Here is a 23185-nt window from a genome sequence, read left to right on the forward strand (position 1 = left end):
AAAGTCTGAACAATAAAATATTATTCAGTAGTTCTAAGCAAACTGAATCCCATGGTATTCACTGCCAGTAAATCAGAGTGACTATTGGAAAAGGAGGTGAAGGACAGGAATCCCTTATTTAGTGAAGAAATATAAACAATGAGCAGAAGAAAACTATTGCAGCCTCACTCGCAGTGGTATAACAAGTCAAACGGATAGTGCTTACCAGTTACTAATCTGACAAAGTCAAACCACAATAGGTGGTAGTAGCAGAGGCTTAGGAAAATTATAAATCACATTCACTACTAGTGAGATAATATGTAAAATGCATCTCCAAGAGGAATTAGCAGCACATCAAATTCTACTAATTCCAGATGAATCAATATATTAAATGTAAATGATCAAACATATTGAAATAATTCTCTGTGTATCTGAAGTATTATCATATTAATATGTGTCAAACAGTAAAAATTGATTAAACACAGCAAGGTAAATTATTATAAATGCACTGCAAGTCCTAAAAATCACATCTAAAATAAGGAAGAATATGAAAAGTTGGTCATCACATGAAGCCAAGAGTAGGTTTCAAGCCTATGTATAAAATAATTGAAGTGCATTCACATTATGTGTTTTTATATATAATTTAAATAGATATTTGACATCAAATATACACTCAAAAGGACAACAATTAAATCCCATAACTGGTTGATGGGATTAGTGAATATTCATGTATTATATCCTAAAATGTTTCATAATTTTCTTATAATTTTTATAATTAGACTATGAGTTATAATGAACATATATTTATGTACTTTATCACCAAGAAAATAACCATGTTATCTGTAAACAATTAAACAGTTGAGTAAGATTTTCAGATGCTAACAATGTGCAGACAGCTTTTTTGTTTGCCAATTTAAAGCCCTTTGGGTAAATTCCAAGGAGTGGGATGGCTGAGTTGTATGGTAGGGTTATGTTCAGGTTCCTGAGGAATCTCCAGACTGACTTCCATAGTGGCTTAAACAGTTTGCATTCCCACCAACAGTGGGTTAGTGTCCCTTTCTACCCACATCCTCTCCAGCATCTATTGTTGGTAGATTTCTGAATGTGAGCCATTCTAACCTGGGTAGGTGAAACCTCATTGTGGTTTTGATTTGCATTTCCCTGATTGCTAGTGATCTTGAACGTTTTTTAATGTGTCTGTTGGCCATTTGGATTTCCTCGTTTGAAAAATGTCTATTGAGGTCCTTGGCCCATCTCTTAGGTGGGTTGTTTGTTTTGTTGTTGTAGAGTTTCTTGATTTCTTTGTAGATTCTGGTTATCAACCCTTTATCTGTTGCATAGTTTGCAAATCTTTTTTCCCATTCTATCAGTTGCCTCTTCACTTTCCTGAAATCTGGTCATTTGCAACAAGATGGAGGAATCTGGAAAACATTATGCTGAGTGAATTAAGCAAGTCCCAAAGAGACAAACATCATATGTTCTCCCTGATCGGCGACAACTAACTGAGCACCAAAGGGGAAACCTGTTGAAGTGAAATGGACACTATGAGAAACAGTGACTTGATCAGCCCTTGTTCTGACTGTTGATGTACAATGTAATACTTTATTCCTTTTAGTATTTTTTTGTTCTAGTACTATTGGTTGAACTCTGTAATTAAAACAAAATTATTCTTAGGTGTTTAAATTTTAATGGAAACGTGATCCCTGTTAAATATAAGAGCAGGAAAAAAGAGAGGAGATGTACAATTTGGGACATGTTCAATCGGACTTGCCCCAAATGGTGGAGTTAGAAACATGCCACGGGATTCCAATACAATCCTATCAAGGTGGCATGTACCAATGCCATCTCACTAGTCCAAGTGATCAATTTCAGTTCACAATTGATCACACTGATAAGTTTAAGAGTCAAAGGGATCACACAAACAAGACTAGTGTCTGCTAATACTAACTGATAGAATAAAAAAGGGAGAGAATGATCCAACATGGAAAGTGGGATACACAGCAGCCTCATAGAAAGGCAGACCTAAATAGCACTCTGGCCTCAGAATCAGCCCTTAAGGCAATTGGATCTGGCTGAAGAGCCCATGAGAGTATTTTAGGCATGGAAAGCCAAGACACTGGCAAAAAAACAAAAAAACAAAAATAAAACAAAACAAAAAACACCTAAATGAAATCTCTCTGCAAGTGAGATCCCTGTAGAAAGAATGAGCCATCAAAGGAGGTACCTTTCTCTGAAGGGAGGGGAGGACTTCCACTTTGACTATGACCTTGTCTAAATAAGATCAATGTCCATGAACTCAAGAGGCTTCCAAACCCTTGGAAACTCATGACTAGAGCCTAGGGAGATTTCTGACACTATAAACAAGAGTGTCAAATTGTTAAGTCAACAACAGGAGTCACTGTGTACTTACTTCTCATGTGGGATCTGTCCTAAATGTGTTGTCCAATGTGAAGTAATGCTATAACTAGTACTGAAACAGTATTTTGCACTTTGTGTTTCTGTGTGAGTGCAAACTGATGAAATCTTTACTTAATATATACTAAATTGATCTTCTATATATAAAGATAATTGAAAATGAATCTTTTTTTTTTTTTTTTGACAGGCAGAGTGGACAGTGAGAGAGAGAGACAGAGAGAAAGGTCTTCCTTTTGCCGTTGGTTCACCCTCCAATGGCCGCCGCGGCTGGCGCGCTGCGGCCGGCGCACCGCGCTGATCCGATGGCAGGAGCCAGGTGTTTATCCTGGTCTCCCATGGGGTGCAGGGCCCAAGCACTTGGGCCATCCTCCACTGCACTCCCTGGCCACAGCAGAGAGCTGGCCTGGAAGAGGGGCAACCGGGACAGGATCGGTGCCCCGACCGGGACTAGAACCTGGTGTGCCGGCGCCGCTAGGCGGAGGATTAGCCTATTGAGCCGCGGCGCCGGCAAAAATGAATCTTGATGTGAATGGAATGGGAGAGGGAGTGGGCAATGGGAGGGGAGCGAGTGAGAGGGAAGTTATGGGGGGGCATTTTATTCCATAAACTGTACTTTGGAAATGTATATTTAGTAAATAAAAGTTAAAAAAAAAAGATAAAAAAGAAAAGATGCCCCCATTCCGTACTGGACTCCTAGCTCTACTTCCAACTCCAGCTTCCTGTCAATATGCACCCTAGAAGGCAACAGGTCATGGATCAAGTACCTGAGTCCCTGCCACCCACATGGGAGACTAGATGCAGTAACCAGCTCATGGCTTCAGCCTGTCCCTGTCCCAGTTGTTGCTGGTCTTTAAGGAGTGAATCAATTAGCAGATGATCTCTTTATCTCTCTCTCATTCCCTCTCCTCTCCCTCTTTTTTGCTATCAAATAATAGGTAAATTTAATACTTTCCAAAATGCTAATTTTAACATTTATGTCTCCTAGTTGGAGAAAAGTTAAATAAAACATAGTTTGTGTTTAATTCCAGATTTAATTACACAATTTAGTTGTTAATGATTTCACCTCAGCTAATATATGTTTAAATCTTGAAATAACTGAGTACTGAGAAAAATGGAATTTCCTCATCCATATCAGCAAGTCTTTGTGAATGATCACTATTTCACTGGCTTGTTAGCCTTTTAAAATATTATTCTTTCATTTTATATAGGCAAGGTTAACCATAACTACTTTCCATAAAAGTCTGCTTTTATATTTGTGTGTGTTACTAAAGCACCGCTAGAACTTACATCTAAGGAAAGGGAGTAGTAAATACCTTCCACTGCCTACCAATTATTATATTATCTCAAATTCCCATTGTCAACTAAAGCATCACCATTCTTACACTTTAAAAATAATTTTCAGGGGCTGGCACTGTGGTGTAATGGGTAAAGCCACTGCCTGCAGTTGCATCATCCCATATGGGTGCTGGTTTAAGTCCCAGCTGCTATACTTCTGATCTAGCTCTCTACAAATAGCCAGGGAAAGCTGCAGAATATGCCCCAAGCTCCTGGAGCCTTGCATCCCCATTGGAGACTTGCATGAAGCTCCTGGATTCTAGCTTTGTACAGACCCAGCTCTGGCCATTGCAGCAATTTGGGAAATGAAACAGCAGATTGAAGTCCCCCCCCCCCCCAACTCTGCCTTTCAAATAAACAAATAAGTCTTTTATATATAAAAATAATTCATGCCAAAGAAGCCATGCACAAAGACAAGTTTTCACATACTAGGAGGACCTTGATCCATGATGTCCACTAGATATATATTTTTCCTTATAAAATGATGAGGAAAGCTAAAAGGTTTTTGGGAAAGACAGTGATCAAGAGGAGAGATTCAAGTTTCCATAGATAGAAAAGTTGGCTGCCCACTTGGTGCTCTGTCTCAAAGGCCCATCATGAACTGGGTGCCATCTGACACAGCAAGCCACTGGGTGTGCACAGCAACATGCTCTCATCAAGCTGAATACTCCTCATCCACTCTGAGCAGACCCTGGAGACACAAGCAAGTTACAGGGAGAACTGGCCCAAATGCCCCTGGTCCCCACTGCTGCCACTCTGTCTTCCCTGCTCCAGACTCTGCCTGTGGTCACTTGAGAAGTTCGCTGTGATCAACAGAGGATGAGATGTCTCGGGGCTGGTTTGAAGGACATTCTGCATTATATTTGGGCACTTCCTGAAGGAGGACACTGGCCATATGAATGCAACAAAGAGACACACATAGGGCATTCTTCTTATCCTGCCCCTACAACTCAGCCTTTGCACACAGACCACAACCTACACACTGATGTTCCCCTGATTCTTTGAACTTGGACTGGTGACTCCACCAGAATTGGCCATTCTTCAGCTTTCAGAGGATGACTTCTTTATTATTTTTATTATTTTATTATACATTTCTTTTTTACTGTTAATAAAATGTTTTAATGTTTACATAAAAACTTATACAATAATTCTCCCTGAGATTTTGTTTTACATGTTTTTTTAGAAAGCTTTTATTTAATGAATACAAATTTCATAGGTAAAGTTTTAGGAAAACATAGCAGTTCTTCCTCCCATAGCCATACTCCCACCCTCAACTCCTGTCCCACCTCCTAAACCCTCTCCCATCCCACTATTCATTAAGATTCATTTTTAATTATCTTTATATACAAAGACCAACTCTAAGTAAAGATCTCAACAGTTTGCACTCCCCCCACACACAATATAAAATATTCTTTGGAAACAAGTGTTACCATTAATTCTCATATTACAACTCATTAAGGACAGAAGGCCTACATGGGGAGTAAGTGTACAGTGACTCCTGTTGTTGATTTAAGAATTGATGCACTTACTCATGACATCAGTGATCACCCAAGACTCTTGTCATGAGCTGCCAAGGCCATGGAAGCCCTTTGAGTCTACAAACTCTGTCAGTGCATAGACAGAGTCATAAATAAAGTGAAAGTTCTCTCCTCTCTTCAGAAAAAAGTACCTCCTTCTTTGATGGCCACTTCTTTCCACTGGGATCTCATTCACAGATCTTTCACGTGATCATTTTTTTGCAACAGTTTCTTGGCTTCCCACGCCTGAAATGCTCTCATGGGCGTTTCCGCCAGATCCAAATGCCTGAAGGGCTGATTCTGAGGTCAGACTGCTGCTAAGTGCGTTTGTCATTCTGAGTCGGCTGTGTAGCCTACTTCCTGTGTTGGATAATTCTCTCCTCTTTAATTCTATCTATCATAATTTGATTTCTATAACTCCTTATAGATTTTCAGGTTAAAAATTAACAATATGCATTGGAATAACAATCTATTTCTAGACATTGCAAATTACAGATAAATGCTAAAAGGCAGTAAAATATACACAAGGGGTGCCGGCGGTCCGCCTGTGGTGCTGGCATCCCATATGAGTGCTGGTTCTAGTCCCGGTTGTCCTCTTCCAGTCCGGCTCTCTGCTGTGCCCCAGGAGGGCAGTGGAGGATGGCCCAAGTGCTTGGGCCCCTGCACCTGCATGGGAGACCAGGAGAAATTGCCTGGCTCCTGGCTTTGGATTCGCGCAGTGCCAGCCACAGTGGCCATTTGGGGAGTGAACCAATGGAAGAAAGAACTTTCTCTCTCTCTCTCTCTAACTCTACCTGTCAAATAAATTTTTAAAACATAAAATACACATAAATTATTTTTTGAAATTTTAGTCAACATGTACTGGAAGGCCTAGCTAAAGAAATTGGGCAAGAAAAATAACAGACCTCCAAATTGGAAAGGAGAAGTCAAATCATCACTGTTGGCAAATGACGTGATCTTAGAAAACCCCTAAGGTTCAACCAAAAACCTGATAGAACTAAGACATTGTGCAAAGCTGCAAAAAGGTCGATGTACAAAACCAGTAGCACTGTTATACACTGATAGTGAATCATCTGGAAAAGAAACCTAGAGAGCAATTCCATGCTGAATAGCTACAATAAAGAAAAAGAATGCCCAAGAATAAATGTAACCAAGGAGACAAAAGATCTCTAAAACAAAGCTTAAAACTCATAGATTTAAGAAATTGAAGAATATTTTTAAATTTGGGAGTAGCATGCAATACTTGTAGACTTAAGGGCCAAAGTACACTATTCTAACACATACCCAGCACAATGTGATCCTACCAGACAATCAGCCTTCCCAGAGATCTTTCTTTATGGCTTTGGCTTCCAGTCTGGGTTCCTGCTGTACAACCACAAAGATCCCTTTTATGCAGAGCAGATCTAGTGGTGAAACTCCGTATCCCTGCAAACTTCATGATCGAACTTCAAGGTCCATGCTACAGTATACAGAGGTGGGGAACACAGGACTAGGGCTCCAATCTCTTTTACAGGATGAATGAGTTTCTGTTTTCTAAAAAAAAAAAAAAAAAAAAAAGACATTTATTTATTTGAAAGTCACAGTTATAGAGAGTGAAGGCAGGAGACAGAGAGAAAAGGTGGCAAGACTGAGGGAAGAAGAGGGAGAGATAGCTTCCAACTGCTGGTTCACTCCCCAAATAGTCACAATTGCCACCTCTGGGTCAGGCCAAAGCCAGGAGACTAGAACTCCATCCAGGTCTCCCCATGGGCCATCTTCTGTTGCTTACCCTGGGAATATAGTAGAGAGCTGGTTTGGAAGTGGAGCCAGGCCTCCCCCAGTGCCACATGGGATGCTGATGTAGCAGGGTTTAATCTGGATCCCAGTGTAGGCCACAGGCTACCTGTCTGTCTAAAGGGCTAGATGGGGTGAGGTCTGTGCTTTCAAAATCTGAAGACACCCCATGAAGACAGGCCAGCAGCAGATTGAGTTCCTTCCAGACATCAAGTCTGCTGGAGCTCTGACCTTCATCTTCCAGCCTCCAGAACAAACACTGAGGAAAGAATTTCAGTTCTTTTTCAATGTCTCAGTTCAAGACACTTTGTTAGAGTAGCCTAGGAACCCTGAGACATCAGGAAATGCCTCAATTTCTCCCTCCGATTCTAAGGACAATTTGGAGGCTGCAGCTCTCTCAGTTGACACTTGGATGGCCTTCCACAACTGGACTATACCAACCCAGCTACCTTCTGGTCCCCTAGGGTTTCTAATAAATCTGTTGAGGATCTTAGTGGAAAAGGATGATAAAAGATCCCTTCCTCTCAGCTCTGCCCATGTGAATAATGTGCCTGGTGGTGTCATGGGTAACAGAACACTTTGTCAAGGTTATCCTGATGCCAGAAAAGTTGTAACATTATTCTGAGACCTATCATTCAAAGGTTCAAGAAAATGGGATGTGTCTCTTCATGTAGACAATCAGAGGTCTTAAAGACCCAACAATTGTTATCACTCATTATACTAGAAATGAAAAGGCCATAGGTACATCCTACGTGTTTAATGTTCAAATTATGAACATCAGTCTGTATCACCAATCTGAGCAAAAGCTCTTGGGGTCTTTGATATTAAGAGGAAGCCCCAAGGATTAGCTGTGGCTGATCGGTCCCTGCCCATCTCTGACTTCATAAGGACCAACTCCCGTAAAATAGAAATTCATGCAAGTCCCCGCCAGACTGCCATTGGTCCATTTCTCAATCTGACTTCATAAGGAGCCCTATGACAACAGAATTCCACATGCCTACCTAAGTGGCTGCAAGACCCAGGTTTTTGTCTGCTTTACCAGGGAGTTATTTCGGTGACCTATATGACTTGGACCCATCTTTCTTTGTGCTTGTGCCCAGCCTTGGAGGAGCTCCTGAGCTGGCTGCTCAGCCCGGACCCCTGCAGCAGGCCTACACCAGAAATCTCCAACCAGTAATGGTGGTTTAACCCCTTATAAGCAGGAGCTGAGGTCAAGGAGGTGACCGTAGTGCAGCCCCTGGGGGTTCCCGAGGACCCAGAGGCCCAGGAGTACGTGGTGGGCATGGGTCTGCTGCCAGACGCTGGAGCCTCAGAGCCATCTGGCCCTGGAGGATCCAGCTGGATGTCCCTGCCATTGGAACGGTGGAGCCTGTAGCAGGTACAGCCCTGTTGGCAGAGCGTGGTTCTGGCAGTGGTCTTTCCGCACAGCCTCATCATTTTGTGGGCATGAGGGAGGTACAGAGTGCACCTGTCCTTATCACCTACTCTCCCCTGTCACCTCAGAAACAGAGAGAGCACAAGCCTGAGCTGGAGTCAGAGTCAGATTCAGATTCAGAGCTGGAGTCCGTGTAGCATCTTGAATAAGAGCCAGAGTTGGAGTCACTACCAGAGCTGGAGCCGAAGGCTGCTGTTGCTGCCCCAGTGGTTGTATTTTCCTTCCCTAGACAGGTGCAGGAGAGGAGCCTGGGCACAAGCCCAAGCCCTGAGCCCATCCCTGTGGCTGCCCTCTCCACCCCCAGACCCAGCCCAGGAGCAGTTTACACCTGGTGGTACCAGAATTCCCAGCAGCTGAGTCTGGGACATCAGCATTGGCCTCTGTCCTGAGCAAGGGCTGGCAGGGGCTGGGCAGGAGGATCCTCAGATTCCTCCTGTGTGGTTGCTGTCTGTCAGCCCAGTCAGTAGCCCTGGCCCCCGCAGCTGAATTGTGGTCCTCAGGTAGCCTACCTCAGTGTGTAAGCTGAGATGCCTGAGCACTTTCATTGCTTGAGACTTTTTTTATCTTCTCATCAAAAAAATCTTATCTGTATACATGGAACTGGTCCTGTGTGGTGTTTGGGTCCGGTGTTCACCTTGGCATGGTTGGATGGAGTTGACTACCAGATGGATCTCACCTGAACAAGTACAGACCCCTCTCGTTGCTCTGGGGCTAACACAAAGGCTGACCTCCTGGCCCTGAGATGAGAGCAATGGTTCCCAGAAGCTGGCTGGGGGGGGGGGGGGGCTGATGGGGGCTAGTGGTGGGTGGGGGATTGGGTGTGAGGTTTGGGGCAAGGTGGGAGTGTGGAGTGTCTGGGGTGTGGGATTTTAAGGGGTTAGAGGTGATCATGGTGAGGCTTGTGAGGGGGAGGGAGTCAATGATGGTAGGGAGAGGCTCAAACCTGCTCAGTTGCTCCTGCACAGGAAGGAGGGTCCATGCAACTGTGACACAGCAGGGAGGTCCTGCCATTAGTGATGTGCATTGAGGCAGAGCTGAGAGTGTCTATTCCCAAAGTCCACCTGCATTGCCAATGGAGAACAAGACCCCACCTCTGAAGGCCAAAGTTCATCATATCACAGTGTACAGGAATGGCCAGGCTGGGCAGGAATTCTAACTGTGGCCTGGGTTTAGCAAAGAACATGGCAGGCCCTGTACTGGGGTTTTCTCTGCAAATGTCAGGACAATGGGGCACCTGGCCACACCCTGGCCTTCAAAAAGTACCTTTGAAACAGGAGGGAGCAGAAAGGAAAGCTGGGGGCTGCCTGTAGAGAGGGCCCCTCGGGTTCCACCCAGGGAAGCTCTCCACACCCATTTACATGTCTTAACTCCATGTTTCTGGGGGACTTCAGATTATTCTTAGATCATGATCATTTCTTTCAAATCTGAAGGTAACATGGATGCTCCACCAAGATGGATCACAGCCCTTTTGGTGTTCAGCCTCTTTCCAGGACAGAATCAGGACTGTGAGTGCTTCAGCTTGAGCAGTGGTCAGGCTATTCTTGGAGGAGCTCTGGGAAGTTACAGTAGAAAATGATTTCAGAGAAATCTCAAGGTCACCTCCAAGAGTGATAAATGGTTCATGGTGATCATGATGTTTAAGGCTGTGAGCCACATGCAGGGCAGACACACAGATTTTCTGTGTGAGTTCCCAGCACACATGTGATCTGGCTACTGATGTCAGAGGTGCAATGGGAACACAGGTCCTGCTGGCATGCATGCACCTGCCCTAAGTCCACAACACCATGACAAGTCCCCCAAGAAGCGGCTGCAGTTGAGTGTCACAGAGGTGGCCTAGGTTGGGCCTGCAGTGGGCTTGGTTCTCCTGATCTTGCTTCTCATTCCATAACTGGTCATGTCCAGTATCACAGCCCCTTCCCTAAGACGTGTTCTCCCCAATCTGTGGCCTTGAACAAATCTGTGAGTCTTTGCCACTTACCACTCAGGTTCCCTGGACCCTGGGTGCCAGAAGGGAGATTGATACTTAAACACAGCAGCCCTGAGGGGCTAGTGGGCAGGTGCTTTTGCTAAGTCAGGTTTCAAATCCCAGTCACCTGTATTTCCATGAGAGGCAGTGAATGTGTGGTTGGGAAAGTGCCTCTGGAACTTTCTCTGGGCAAGTCTTTCCTTTGCATTGACCTACAGCTGTCATTGGCCAGGTATAGACCTGGGTTCTCCTCATTCAGGTGATTGTCCTTCACCTGGGGGCAGGGCTGAGGAAGCAAGCAGGCAGGGGATGAGGTGGCAGACTTGTTGCCCCCATCTGCTCCCTGGTGTGGATTTTCTTTATGCCCAGCAGCCCAAAGTGTGGACTCCCAGCATTGCTGTCCTTAAAACCCATACCAGGCTCTGTCCCCTTCAGGGCAGGACTCAGCTCCTCTCCTCACATTGGAGACCTTCACTCACCTGCCCTCCTGCCCATCTATCCCTCTGCACACATTGGATGCCCTTGTTAGACACAGATATTGAGCCACCTCTGGGCCTTTGCATGTGCTCTTTCCTCCCTGAGAAGTGAGCAGGCCCGAGTCACAAAACCAGTATCTCAAACTGAATCGGGGTCTCCCATATTGGGTGTCAGGGACCCAAGGACTTGGGTGCTCACCTGCTCCCTTTCTAGAATGTGTGGGAGTAGGAATGTGAAATCAAATGCAGTGCCAGATGGGGACACAGACACCTAGCAGGGTGTGTGTGCATTCCTAGTTGGGTCTTAACCCTTGCCCCAGACACATGCACCTCTTGGGTTTTATTTAAACTCTAAAGAACTCTATCTGAATGCTGCTATAGAGACAAGAGCATTTCTGGTTTTGAATCTTTAAAGATGCACTGCATGGCTCTTCTCTCTCTCTCTTGCTCTCTCTTCTCTATGCTATTGGCTCTCCTCTCCTCTCCCCCTTTCATCTCACTACTTTCTGCTCACTCTCTTCTCTTCTCGCTAGAATTTGGACTTTATCTTAGAACCAGGACTGGTCCTAGATCCAGGCCTGGTCCAAAGTCTACTCTCTCTGTCTTAACAGTTTGGGAATGATTGTCTCCATGCTTTCACTCTCCAGCCCTTGTCCTCCAACTGTCCTTGTGTCCCTCTCTCTCTTGTTGCAGTTTTACCATAAGAATAGCAAGGGAGTAGTAATCCCATCCTTTTGGGCTCCCTGCTTACTGTGAAACAAATTAGGTATCCCACCCTTCTGATGGCTCTTTTGTTTTATCATGAGCAAGCCAGACAGGAAAATCACGTCTTCTGAATTCCACTTCTTATTTTTGGTGCATCGACCTCTGGCCCACTGTCACCTTTGGGAACTGACTTGATGCAGTCCCAAGTGGCTGACTATGATGTCCTGGGCCTAAGGTGTTCTTAAGTAAAAGGCAAATAACTAGACACTGAGTTTGAAGGAATTTCTCTTTGAATCTAGGACGATCACTACCTTTAAAAATATTGCTTGTAACTTACTGCACTTATTTTTGCAATTTATTTTAACAGGTTTCTGGGTAATCAGCAATGGGTAATTAGTACTTGTTTTAGATTAATGCAATTTTAATTTTAATCAAATTCAGATAGATATATAATAACAGCATCCTAAGTCATTTAGGTGTAACTACTAATTTAAATGGGGTAAAGGTAAATGAAATAAATGCATCTAAATGTAAACTTTTGTATACTCAGCATGTTATATTGTATAAAAAAACTATTTGGGTTAATTTATACACTGTCTATGAAAATAGTTCAACATTGCTTAGAGTAACTTAGGCTGAAATGTGCTGTGTTACCTTAATCTTAATCTGGAGATTTTTAACAGGTTATTTCAAAATGTACATCAAGGACATTGGCAGATGGAAAACATCACAAGTACACTAATCTATTTCTCTTTGACATAGAATTAAAATCTGATTCTCTTAAACCAATGAGTGAAAGAAATCTATTATCTTCTTTTGATGTCTCTGTTAAATTCTAATTGTTTGAAAACAGCTGAGTTTTTATGAAGATCTATGGGTTATTTAAATACGTGCTTATTTTCAAACATTTGAATAATCACCTTTTAACAATGTCAGATTTGGTCTCTATTATGTCATGTAAAGAAATCTTATTTAAACCACATATTTTGGATTTTGAGCCTTCTTGGCATCCTTGACAGACATGCAAAAAATCAAAAATCACAGTTCCAAAGAATTTGGATTGAAATTTCGAGTAAATTTTGGACTTCAGTTTTTCCAGTTTGGGCTGAAGTGGAAAAAAAATCAAAGGACATACATGTCTCTCATCTTGTAGAGACACCAACTAATCAGGCTATTTGGACTATATTAGAAGTACTGTCAAGATGTGAAGTGGTGCTAAATTTTAAGTTTCTATAAAATAAAATGGTCTGATTAAAAAGTCTAATGACCTTGTGTTACTAGATGCGACGGTTATTTTAATGAGAAAGCCCCAGAGGCCTAAAAGAGTTAAATGCTTTGTAAAATCCTACAGGTGCTTTAAAAAATACTGTGTGAAGTAAGCAAGTGCCTCTTGTTGGTTAATGTAATTATAATTTTAATCATGATTATTTAAGGTCTTGTCATCCACAGTTTTATATATCAGATTTCTTGTTGGTTCTGTGTTTAGCTGTCCTCCTCCTATAGGTCCTGATGGACTTTTTCCAGCCACTTTTGTTGTATTCAGTAATTTGGAATTGCTCTGTAGACAGATGAAGCCAATAATGTATTACAGGTACCAACTGACAGAAAGTATGGTTAACTAAGTTTACTAAGAGCAGAAAGTAATTTGAGTCAACTGGCAATTTACAAAAAGGAGTTAAAGATTTTTTTAAAAAGCTATTCTGAAAACGCTTTATTGTTCTATCTTGTAGGTTATATGTGTACACATATTGCATGTATACATGGAAAAATTCATTTTTATTTTAATTGACTTATAGGTAAAAGAGTGCCCATGAATTTAAACAGCTGAAATGAATCAAAGATGCATTTTGATTCATGTGACTTGAATCTCTGTATCATGTTTTAAAAGTGTTGGTAGAAAGAAACTAGAAACATTTTATATGCTTCTGCTTGAATTTGCTGGTTAAACCAGTTACACCACATTAAATATATAAGAGATGTTTCCAAATACATGTATTCTTAACATTTACAGAAGGCATTGGACCTTCTGGTAAATGTTTTCCTACGTTGTTATCTAATGGTTGAAATCACTTGCTAAGTTTTCATTTGATATTGTTATTGTCAGTAGGCAATCTAGGACTTACTCCCTCATTTCTCTATTCTAAGCCTGACTTGTTTTCTCATTTATCTGTTCTCTTCAAGGTAGGAAACTGGCTACGTGGAAGGACTCTCTAGGATGCACAAAGAAATCTTTAGACCTTATAAAAGAGATGGTTAACATTCTTATGTAATAGCAAAGCCAAAATGAGAACTTTAATTATAATTTCATAGCTAGATTTACTTCACCATCAGCAAAGTAAACAGTAAACAGGGAAAACCTCCCTTTCAGACCAAAGGGAAAGAAAGTTTTAAAGTAAGAACATAGTTTTCCTTATGGGCATTGTCTACCTCAGAAAAACCACTGCAGAACATGCCTGTGACTGTAGGCTTCTAGTTTAGGCCACAAAGATTAGAGATGGGACTTGAGCACTCCCTTGATTACATCCTCTGGTCTGTTTTAACAAAAATTAGGAGGAAATGAAAACTAGGCATCAGAAATGTAAAGATAGGTGGCAGACCTCAAGGAGACCCAACAAGCCAGTCCACCCTCCTTCTCTCTCCTTTTCCTTCTTCAGCCCTTCCCTCTGGTCTGCTGGGTTTTTCCCAATAAACCCTTTCCCTTGGGGGGGGGAAAAAAAACTTATGGAATATAGCCAAAGAAGTGTTAAGAGAAAAGCTTATAGCAAAAGTTGCCTACATCAAGAAATTCGAAAAGCACCAAATAAATGAACTATCAATGAATTTCAAAGATCTAGAAAAATTAGAGCAAACCAAACACAAAGCTAGTAGAAGAGAAATCATTAAAATTAGAGAAGAAATCAACAAAATTGAACCCAAAACAGCATTACAAGTGATTGGCAAAATGAAGAGCTGTTTTTTTGAAAAAATAAGCAAAATTTACACACCATTGGCCCAACAAACCAAAAAGAGTAGAAAAAGACCAAATAAATACAATTAGAAATGAAAAAGGGAATGTAACAACAGACACCACAGAAATAAAAAAAGTCATCAGTAACTACTACAAAGGGTTGTATGCTAACAAACTGGGAAATCTAGCCGAAATGGCCTAGATTCCTGGACACATATAACCTACCTAAATTGAACCATGAAGACATAGAAAACCTAAACAGACCCATAATCAGTAATAAAGGCTCTCCCAACAAAGTAAAGCCCAGGACTGGATGGATTCAGTGCTGAATTCTATCAGACATTTAAAGAACTAACTCATATTATTCTCAAACTATTCAAAACAATTGAAAGAGAGGAAATCCTCCCAAATTCTTTCTACAAAGCCAGCATCACCTTAATCCCTAAACCTGGAAAAGATGCAGCAGAGAAAGAGAATTATAGACCAGTTTCCCTGATGAACATAGATGCAAAAATCCTAATAAAATTCTAGCCAATAGAATTCAACAACACACTAGAAAGGTAATCCACCCAGACAAATTGGGATTTACCCCTGATATGCAGGGATGGTTCAACATTGGTAAATTTTTTTTTTTTTGACAGGCAGAGTGGATAGTGAGAGAGACAGAAACGTCTTCCTTTGCCATTGATTCACCCTCCAAAGGCTGCCACAGTTGGCGCGCTGCGGCCGGCGCACCGCGCTGATCTGATGGCAGGAGCCAGGTGTTTATCCTGGTCTCCCATGGGGTGCAGGGCCCAAGTACTTGGGCCATCCTCCACTGCACTCCCGGGCCACAGCAGAGAGCTGGCCTGGAAGAGGGGCAACCGGGACAGAATCCGGCGCCCCGACCAGGACTAGAACCTGGTGTGCCGGCGCCGCAGGCGGAGGATTAGCCTAGTGAGCCGCGGCGCCGGCCTCAACATTGGTAAATTTATCAATGAGATACACCACCTCAACAAACTGCAGAAGAAAAATCATATGATTATCTCAATAGATGTGGAGAAAATATTTGATACAATACAACACCCTTTCATGATGAAAACTATAAAGAAATTGGGTATAGAAGGAACATTCCTCAACAGAATCAAGGCAACTTATGACAAATGCACAGCCAGCGTCAAATTCAATGAGAAAAAGTTGGATGCATTCCCACTGAGATCCGGCACCAGAGAGGGATGCCCACTCTCATCATTGCTATTCAATATAGTACTGGAAGTTTTAGCCATAGCCATTAGTCAAGAAAAATAAATCAAAGGGATACAAACTGGGAAGGAAGAAATCAAACTATTCCTATAGATTTTGGTAAAGTAGCAAGATACAAAATCAGGGGTCAGCACTGCTGTGCAGTGGGTTAATGACCTGGCCTGAAGTGCCGACATCCCAAAATCTGAACCTAAAATCTGAACCTAAAAACTACTTCAGTGAAAACACAGATTTGGAAGCTATAAGTTGTCTGTATGTTTGTCATAAAGATCTAACAATTTTTGCTAGCTTGAAAAAAGTCAAGTATATTCAACTGAAGACATAGAGGTAACCAAGGAGGCTTTCAGAACCAAGGTGGATATAGTGGTGGAGGAGATGACCACCTAGGAGTTCTCCAATTCAGTGAAGGTAATAAATACATCCAAAACTGCTGGGTTTATAGCCAATAGCCAGCGTAACAAGAACTCAGAAATTGAGGCTGTTACAACTTGGAAATGGTCAATATCATGGCAGTTGCAGCTACCACCCAGGCATAGCCCTACTCAGACACCCTCAGGGGCAGCAGCAACAGCAGCAAGAACAGCAGCATCCCTGGCTGTAGTGCCAATACCAGCTATCCTGCCACCAGCAGCCACAGCTTTCCAAAAACATTACAGCCAGACATCCTACAATCTATATGAATTTCATGATGTGCAATGCGGGTTGAATTATGGCTTTCTAAGTAATTACAGCCCATAAAATTTCTCCTCATGTAAATTTTCTTAGGTTTAAAGAGGTATGATTTACAGCAAAAGGGTTTTCTACACTTGTTCTATTCATAAGGTTCTCCCTTTTGTGACTGTGAGGGAAATTGCTTGTGAATTCTCTGATGTCTTAGGTGCTAAAATTGATAGCAAAACACTTTCCCACAATCATTACATTCATGAGGTTTTCCCCTTTGTGGTGGAATGAGAAGATGGTCGCTGGCAAGCCAGCGTCAGGTACTCAGGAATGGCTTTGAAACCCACCTGGCAATGGAGCTGGCCTGGCAACAGGCTGTGATTGGTTGGGGCATACAGCGCCCATTGACAGGACAGGCTGGTCTTGGCTATATAAGCTGTTGTACAAACTGAAATAAATGAGTCTGTGGGCTGCTTGCCTCAAGCCTGCTTTCATCTGATGCCCGGGGTCTGTGTGGTGACCCCACACCTCTTGCCCCCACCACGCACCTCCTCTCAGAAATGAATCTACTGCAACATTGTTGAGAAATCAACTGCAACAACCCATGTATGAATTCTGTGATGAAGAATTCTGACTTACAGTCAACGGGTTTCACATAGTCATTACATATAGAAGAATACTCCCCTATCTGAATATTCAGATGCATTATGAGGTTTGATTTCTGGCCAAAGGCTGATTTTTCACAATCATCTCATTCATAAGGTTTCTCCCCTGGGGGAATTCTCCAATGCATTATGAGTTGTGACTTCTAGCCAAAGGCTTTCCCACAGGAATTACATTTATAAGGTTTATCCCCTGTGTGAATTCTCTAATGCATTCTAAGTTTTGTTTTCTGGCCAAGGCTTTTCCAGTCATATTCATAAGGTTTCTCACCTGTGTGAATTCTCTGATGTTTGATGAGGTCCGACTTAGCTGCAAAGCCTTTTCCACAGTCATGACATTCATAAGGATTTTCCTCTGTGTGAATTCTCTGATGTGTTCTGAGGTCTGATTTATGGCCATATGCTTTTCCACAGTCATTACATTCATACGGTTTCTCCCCTGTGTGGATTCTCTGATGCCTGATGAGGTGTGACTTATTAGCAAAGGCTTTTCCACAGTCATTACATTCATAAGGTTTCTCCCCTGTGTGGATTCTCTGATGTCTGATGACGTGTGACTTCTGGACAAAGGCTTTTCCACAGTCATTGCATTCATACGGTTTCTCACCTGTGTGAATTCTCTGATGACTGATGACTTGTGACTTACTAGCAAAGGCTTTTCCACACTCATTACATTCATACGATTTCTCCTTTGTGTGAATTCTCTGATGTCTGATGACTTGTGACTTCTGGACAAAGGCTTTTCCACAGTCATTACATTCATAAGGTTTCTCCCCTGTGTGGATTCTCTGATGTCTGATGACTTGTGACTTCTGGACAAAGGCTTTTCCACACTCATTACATTCATACGGTTTCTCCCCTGTGTGAATTCTCTGATGTCTGAAGAGTTGTGTCTTACTAGCAAAGGCTTTTCCACAGTCATTACATTCATACGGTTTCTCCCCTGTGTGGATTCTCTGATGATTGATGACTTGTGACTTCCGCACAAAGGCTTTTCCACAGTCCTTGCATTCATACGGTTTCTCCCTTGTGTGAATTCTCTGATGTATGAAGAGTTGTGACTTATTAGCAAAGGCTTTTCCACAGTCATTACATTCATAAGGTTTCTCCCCTTTGTGGATTCTCTGATGACTGATGACTTGTGACTTCTGGACAAAGGCTTTTCCACAGTCATTACATTCATAAGGTTTCTCCCCTGTGTGGATTCTCTGATGTCTGATGACTTGTGACTTCTGGACAAAGGCTTTTCCACAGTCATTACATTCATACGGTTTCTCCCCTGTGTGAATTCTCTGATGTCTGAAGAGTTGTGACTTACTAGCAAAGGCTTTTCCACAGTCATTACATTCATAAGGTTTCTCCCCTGTGTGGATTCTCTGATGATTGATGACTTGTGACTTCTGGACAAAGGCTTTTCCACAGTCATTACATTCATAAGGTTTCTCCCCTGTGTGAATTCTCTGATGATTGATGACTTGTGACTTCTGGACAAAGGCTTTTCCACACTCATTACATTCATAAGGTTTCTCCCCTGTGTGAATTCTCTGATGTCTGAAGAGTTGTGACTTACTAGCAAAGGCTTTTCCACAGTCATTACATTCATACGGTTTCTCCCCTGTGTGAATTCTCTGATGCATTATGAGGTTTGTCTTCCGGCTAAAGGCTTTTCCACAGTCATTACATTCATAAGGTTTCTCCCCTGTGTGGATTCTCTGATGACTGATGACTTGTGACTTACTATAAAAGGCTTTTCCACAGTCATCACATTTATGAGGTTTAACCTCTGTGTGAATTTTCTGATGCATGATGAGGTATGATTTACGGAACGTAGCTTTTCCATGCTCACTATTTCTCTTTTCAATAATCAGTTTTGGAATATGGCTTGAACTTAAATTAAGTGTTTTTCTTAATTCAGCTCTCTTGGGAGTTGATGTCTTATTATTTTTCATTACATTCTGATTCAGATTTTTGTCCTGACTTTCCTGGTTGATCCTAGGCAGGTCACCCCTTTTCATGGAAACTGTAAGAATAAAATATAACTATGTCACTGAATCACATATAACTGTTTCTTCTAGCATATTCATGTAAAGGAAATGAAGTTACTTGTTATCCAAGTAGCATAAGATTTTTACAATATTAGTTCAAGATACTAATTCATGACAATTATATTGTTTTTACTCCCTAATACATGGATATTTTAATTTGTTCCAATATATAACCCAAAGTTCAACATAATCTTGTTTACTAACTGAATTTTTTTTCAAGTATGGCAGAATGGGTTTTGTGGCAACATGTGTTAAGTCACTGCTTAGGATGCCTGCAACCAAAAACAGTGCGAGTTTCAGCCCTGGCTACTCTGCTTCCAATACATCTGCTTATGTAAACTGGAAGGCAGTAAATGATGGTTCATGTGCTTGATCCCCTATAGTACGTCAGAAAGAACGTGACCTTGATACTCAGAATCTCACGACTGTCTTAATGAGTCTAGAATCACTTATTTGCATGCTTAGCTTCATGCTTTTCATGCTTAATTCCATGATTTATGACATCACAGCATAGAGGCTTACTCCTGACCATCATGTGCCCTTTACTTACTTATTTACTCACTTGAGAATCAGAGAGACAGAGAATGAGACACAAAAAGAGAATGAAACAGGGGGTTGTCAGCCTCTGGCTCACTTCTCAAATGTTTCCAACAACCTATCATTTTCTTATTTATCTGAGTCACAGAGAGAGAAAAAAATTAAAAGAGACAAAGAAAGAGAAAGTATTTACTGCTTCAGTCCTGAGATGCTAAAATAGCAAGTTTCCTGTCCAGGAAAACATGATTGGAACTCAATCTGAGTGATGAGTAACAAATTTCTATAAGTTACCCAGTTAATGAGCACCAAAGGAATTAATAGCTTAATGAAGGAAAAGTTATGAAAGTGTATAGAAGGACAAATTAGCATTTGTGGAATGTATCTAAACTAGAAAAGTGCATTAGTAACATCAGAGGAGGACTGGAAGGGTTTTGTTTGTCTTTTTGAAATCAAAGAACATCTTCATCCAAGAATAAAAGAGTTGGAGAAATACTGGTAGCCATAGATATTCTGTGTCTGAGTGTCTGGTGCACAAAACCAGCTGTCATCAGGAGTAAGACTTGGTAATAATTCATGGAAAGAGCACCAGTCAAGACCTGTTGCACTCTTTCTGCCTTGGCCCCCCTGCCCATTATGAGCAAACTGACCTGGAAGGCTCTGATTTAGACATTCTTCCATCATCCATGGCTCTGCACCTTGCTCCAACTTGAAGATCAAGTCAGGTTTGCTAATGCATTTTCCTATTAATGGAAACAATGTAAGACTTTGTGAAATCTATTTTGGGTTAACTAGAGGAGTACAGCTTGGTCTAGGAGCTATGCAGCAGATGTTCCAATGTGAATCCTTTCCTCGATGGCAGGTTTTCAGATTATTCATGGACTTAAATTCTATACCTGCGCATTATTAAATTTTATGAAGTGTTCACTTATTTGTCAAATAGCAAGAAAATATTGCCATTCAGCTTGTGATGGATGTCACTCACCCAAGGAGAACAGACTGCTGTAAGTTTCTAGCATCACATCCTTGTACAGGATTTTCTGAGCTTTGTTCATATTCTGCCATTCTTCCCAGGTAAAGTACACAGCGAGGTCTTCAAATGTTATCATCACCTGTGATAGAACACTTTTGGTCAACATATCAATTCTGTCACATAACAACACTCACAGTTGTGTATTTTCTACATGGGTATGAAGGAGGAATTAAGGATATTTCTTTTTTCTTTTTCTTTTTAAAGTCAGAGTTATACAGAGAGAGAAGAAGAGGCAGAGAGAGAGGGAGGAGAGTTCTTCTATCCACTGGTTCACTCCTCAGGTGACCGCAATGGCCAGAGCTGCACCGATCCAAACCCAGAAGCAAGGAGTTTCTTCTGAGTCTCCCACAAGGGTGCAGGGGCCCAAGCACTTGGGCCATCTTCTACTGCTTTGCCAGGCCATAGCAAAGAGCTGGATCAGAAGTGGAACCACTGTGTCTCATACCGACACCCATTTTGGATGCTAGCACTGCAGGTGGCGGCTTTACACTCTATGCCACAGCACCGGCCCCAAGGATCTGGTTTCTTTTTAGACTTATTGAGCATTGGGCAGCCACACAAAAGCATTCAACAGGGAGTCAAACTATGTTCTAAAGACTGTAAAAAATACCCACTTCAAGGAACAGGAGTTTCAGGTCACAAATGGCCAGAATCTGTCAAGGGGGATTGCAGGGCAGGCTGAAAGAGGGACAATATTGACCCATAAATGAGCAATGTTAAGGAGAAGAATGTAGAAGTGTTCAGCGGGAAAGACTAGAAACCTTATGTGACACTATGAGGGGAATGAACAATGCTGACAACCCATATGTGTGCAAGTTTGTGTATTAGTTGCTCCACTTCTGAGCCAGCTCCCTGCCACTGCTCCTGGGAAAGCAGCAAAAGATGGCACAAGTGTGTGCACCTCTGCCACCCACACGGCAGACCCAGACACACCTCTTAGATTCAGCCTGGCCCACCTCTGGCCATAGTAGCTATTTTGGGGAGAGAATCAATGGATGGAAGATCTCATAACTATTTATTTCAATTACATAAATATTCTTTAAAAGTTACTTATTTGAATGGCAGATTTCAAGAGAGAGAGAGAAATAAGGATCATTCATGTGCTTGTTCACAGCCCATATAGCTGCCATGTGGAGCTGGGACAATCTGAAGCCCGCAGCCAGGGGTTTCTTCTGCATCTCCTACATGGGTGAATAAGCTAAAGGACTTGGGACCTATTTTCCCAGACACTTTACCATGGAGCTGGATTGGAAATGATGAGCTGGGACATGAATCACTACCCATATGGGATGCTGCCACCACAGGTGGAGGCTTTAACTGCAGCACCACAGCACTGGCCCCAATAAATCTTTTTAAAAGTCTAGATAAATCAGAAAAATGAAAAAGGTATAAACTACACTTGTATATATGTATATATTTCTAAAAAGTGTATAATTTGATGTATTTGGAAATCTAAAATTTATTTTTAAATGGTATAATTAAAAAAGATAACAAAGATGCTGATTCTTATTCTTGACAGCATGAAATATACATCAACTTTCTCTGGTTCTGCATGCACTTATTCACAAAGTTTCAAAGGTATAATCAGTAGTGTATACAATAGTCTTACCCTAGGATCCTACTGAATTTAAACAGGGTACTCAATATAAATTTTTCATAAGTTCTAAAATGTGCATCAGAAGAAAAATAGTTTACTTGGTATATCTCACTTTAACTATAGTATTGCCTAATTTTTAATAGTTAAGTGTAGTAAAACAATCTGACAGCTGGAAGAGATAGTTTAAAGGAGAGAGTAATAAAATATAGCTCTTAAGTCAGAACTTGTCTAGAGAAAATAGGAATTCATAGATTCCCAAAATAAATTACCTAAATGGCCTGATAAATGGAAACTCAATGTCTTCAGGTATTAAATTTTATTACATTAAAAATCCACCCAAAATGGATGTAAATCTATGACTGGATACCATCAAATAATCACATAACATTGGGGAAACCCTGCAAAACATTGGCATGGGAAACATTTCTACTCAGCAAAGTGAAGAGGCAACCAACAGAATGAGAAATATTATTTGCAAACTATGAAACTGATAAAGGATTAATTACCAGAATATATAAAGAGATCAAGAAACTTAACAACAACAAAACAAACAATCCAGTTAAGAAATGAGGTAAGGACTTAAGCAGGCATCTTTCTCTTTTTTGAAAAAAAAAAAATTATTATATTATTTTATTTGAAAGAGTTCAAGAGAGGCAGAGAGAGAGAGAGAGGATTTCCATTCATTGGTTCATTCCCCAGATGGCTAAAACAGCCAGAGCTTTGCAGATCCAAATCCAGAAGCCAGTAGATTCTTCCAGGTCTCCCACCCACATGGGTGCAGGGACCCACGGACTTGGGCCATCTTCTACTATTTTCCAGGCCATAGCAGAGAGCTGGATTGGAAGTGTAGCAATCGGGATTCAA

The 23185-nt window shown here is 41.6% G+C and overlaps 1 protein-coding gene across 4 annotated transcripts in view; it reads right to left on the reverse strand.

Moving 5' to 3' along the window:
• Window positions 1-23185, reverse strand: part of LOC133754363 (zinc finger protein 260-like) — a 65339-nt gene that overhangs the window by 18156 nt on the left and 23998 nt on the right. For 2 of the 4 annotated variants that reach the window (XR_009865225.1, XM_062184850.1), the window contains exons 2-4: window positions 20677-20803; window positions 20342-20434; window positions 17384-19132 (exon numbers count right to left, since the gene is read on the reverse strand). Coding sequence is in view for 3 of the 4 variants with exons in the window: in XM_062184850.1 (XP_062040834.1) it covers window positions 17384-19132; window positions 20342-20434; window positions 20677-20800 (1966 nt within the window). In the remaining variant the exon portion in view is untranslated. Of the gene's footprint in view, window positions 1-760; window positions 6780-17383; window positions 19133-20341; window positions 20435-20676; window positions 20804-23185 lie in introns of those variants that run through there. The other 2 variants (XM_062184848.1, XM_062184851.1) reach the window with 2 other exon arrangements.

This window comes from Lepus europaeus (assembly GCF_033115175.1).
Source record: "Lepus europaeus isolate LE1 chromosome 23 unlocalized genomic scaffold, mLepTim1.pri SUPER_23_unloc_1, whole genome shotgun sequence".
Classification (NCBI taxonomy): domain Eukaryota; kingdom Metazoa; phylum Chordata; class Mammalia; order Lagomorpha; family Leporidae; genus Lepus; species Lepus europaeus.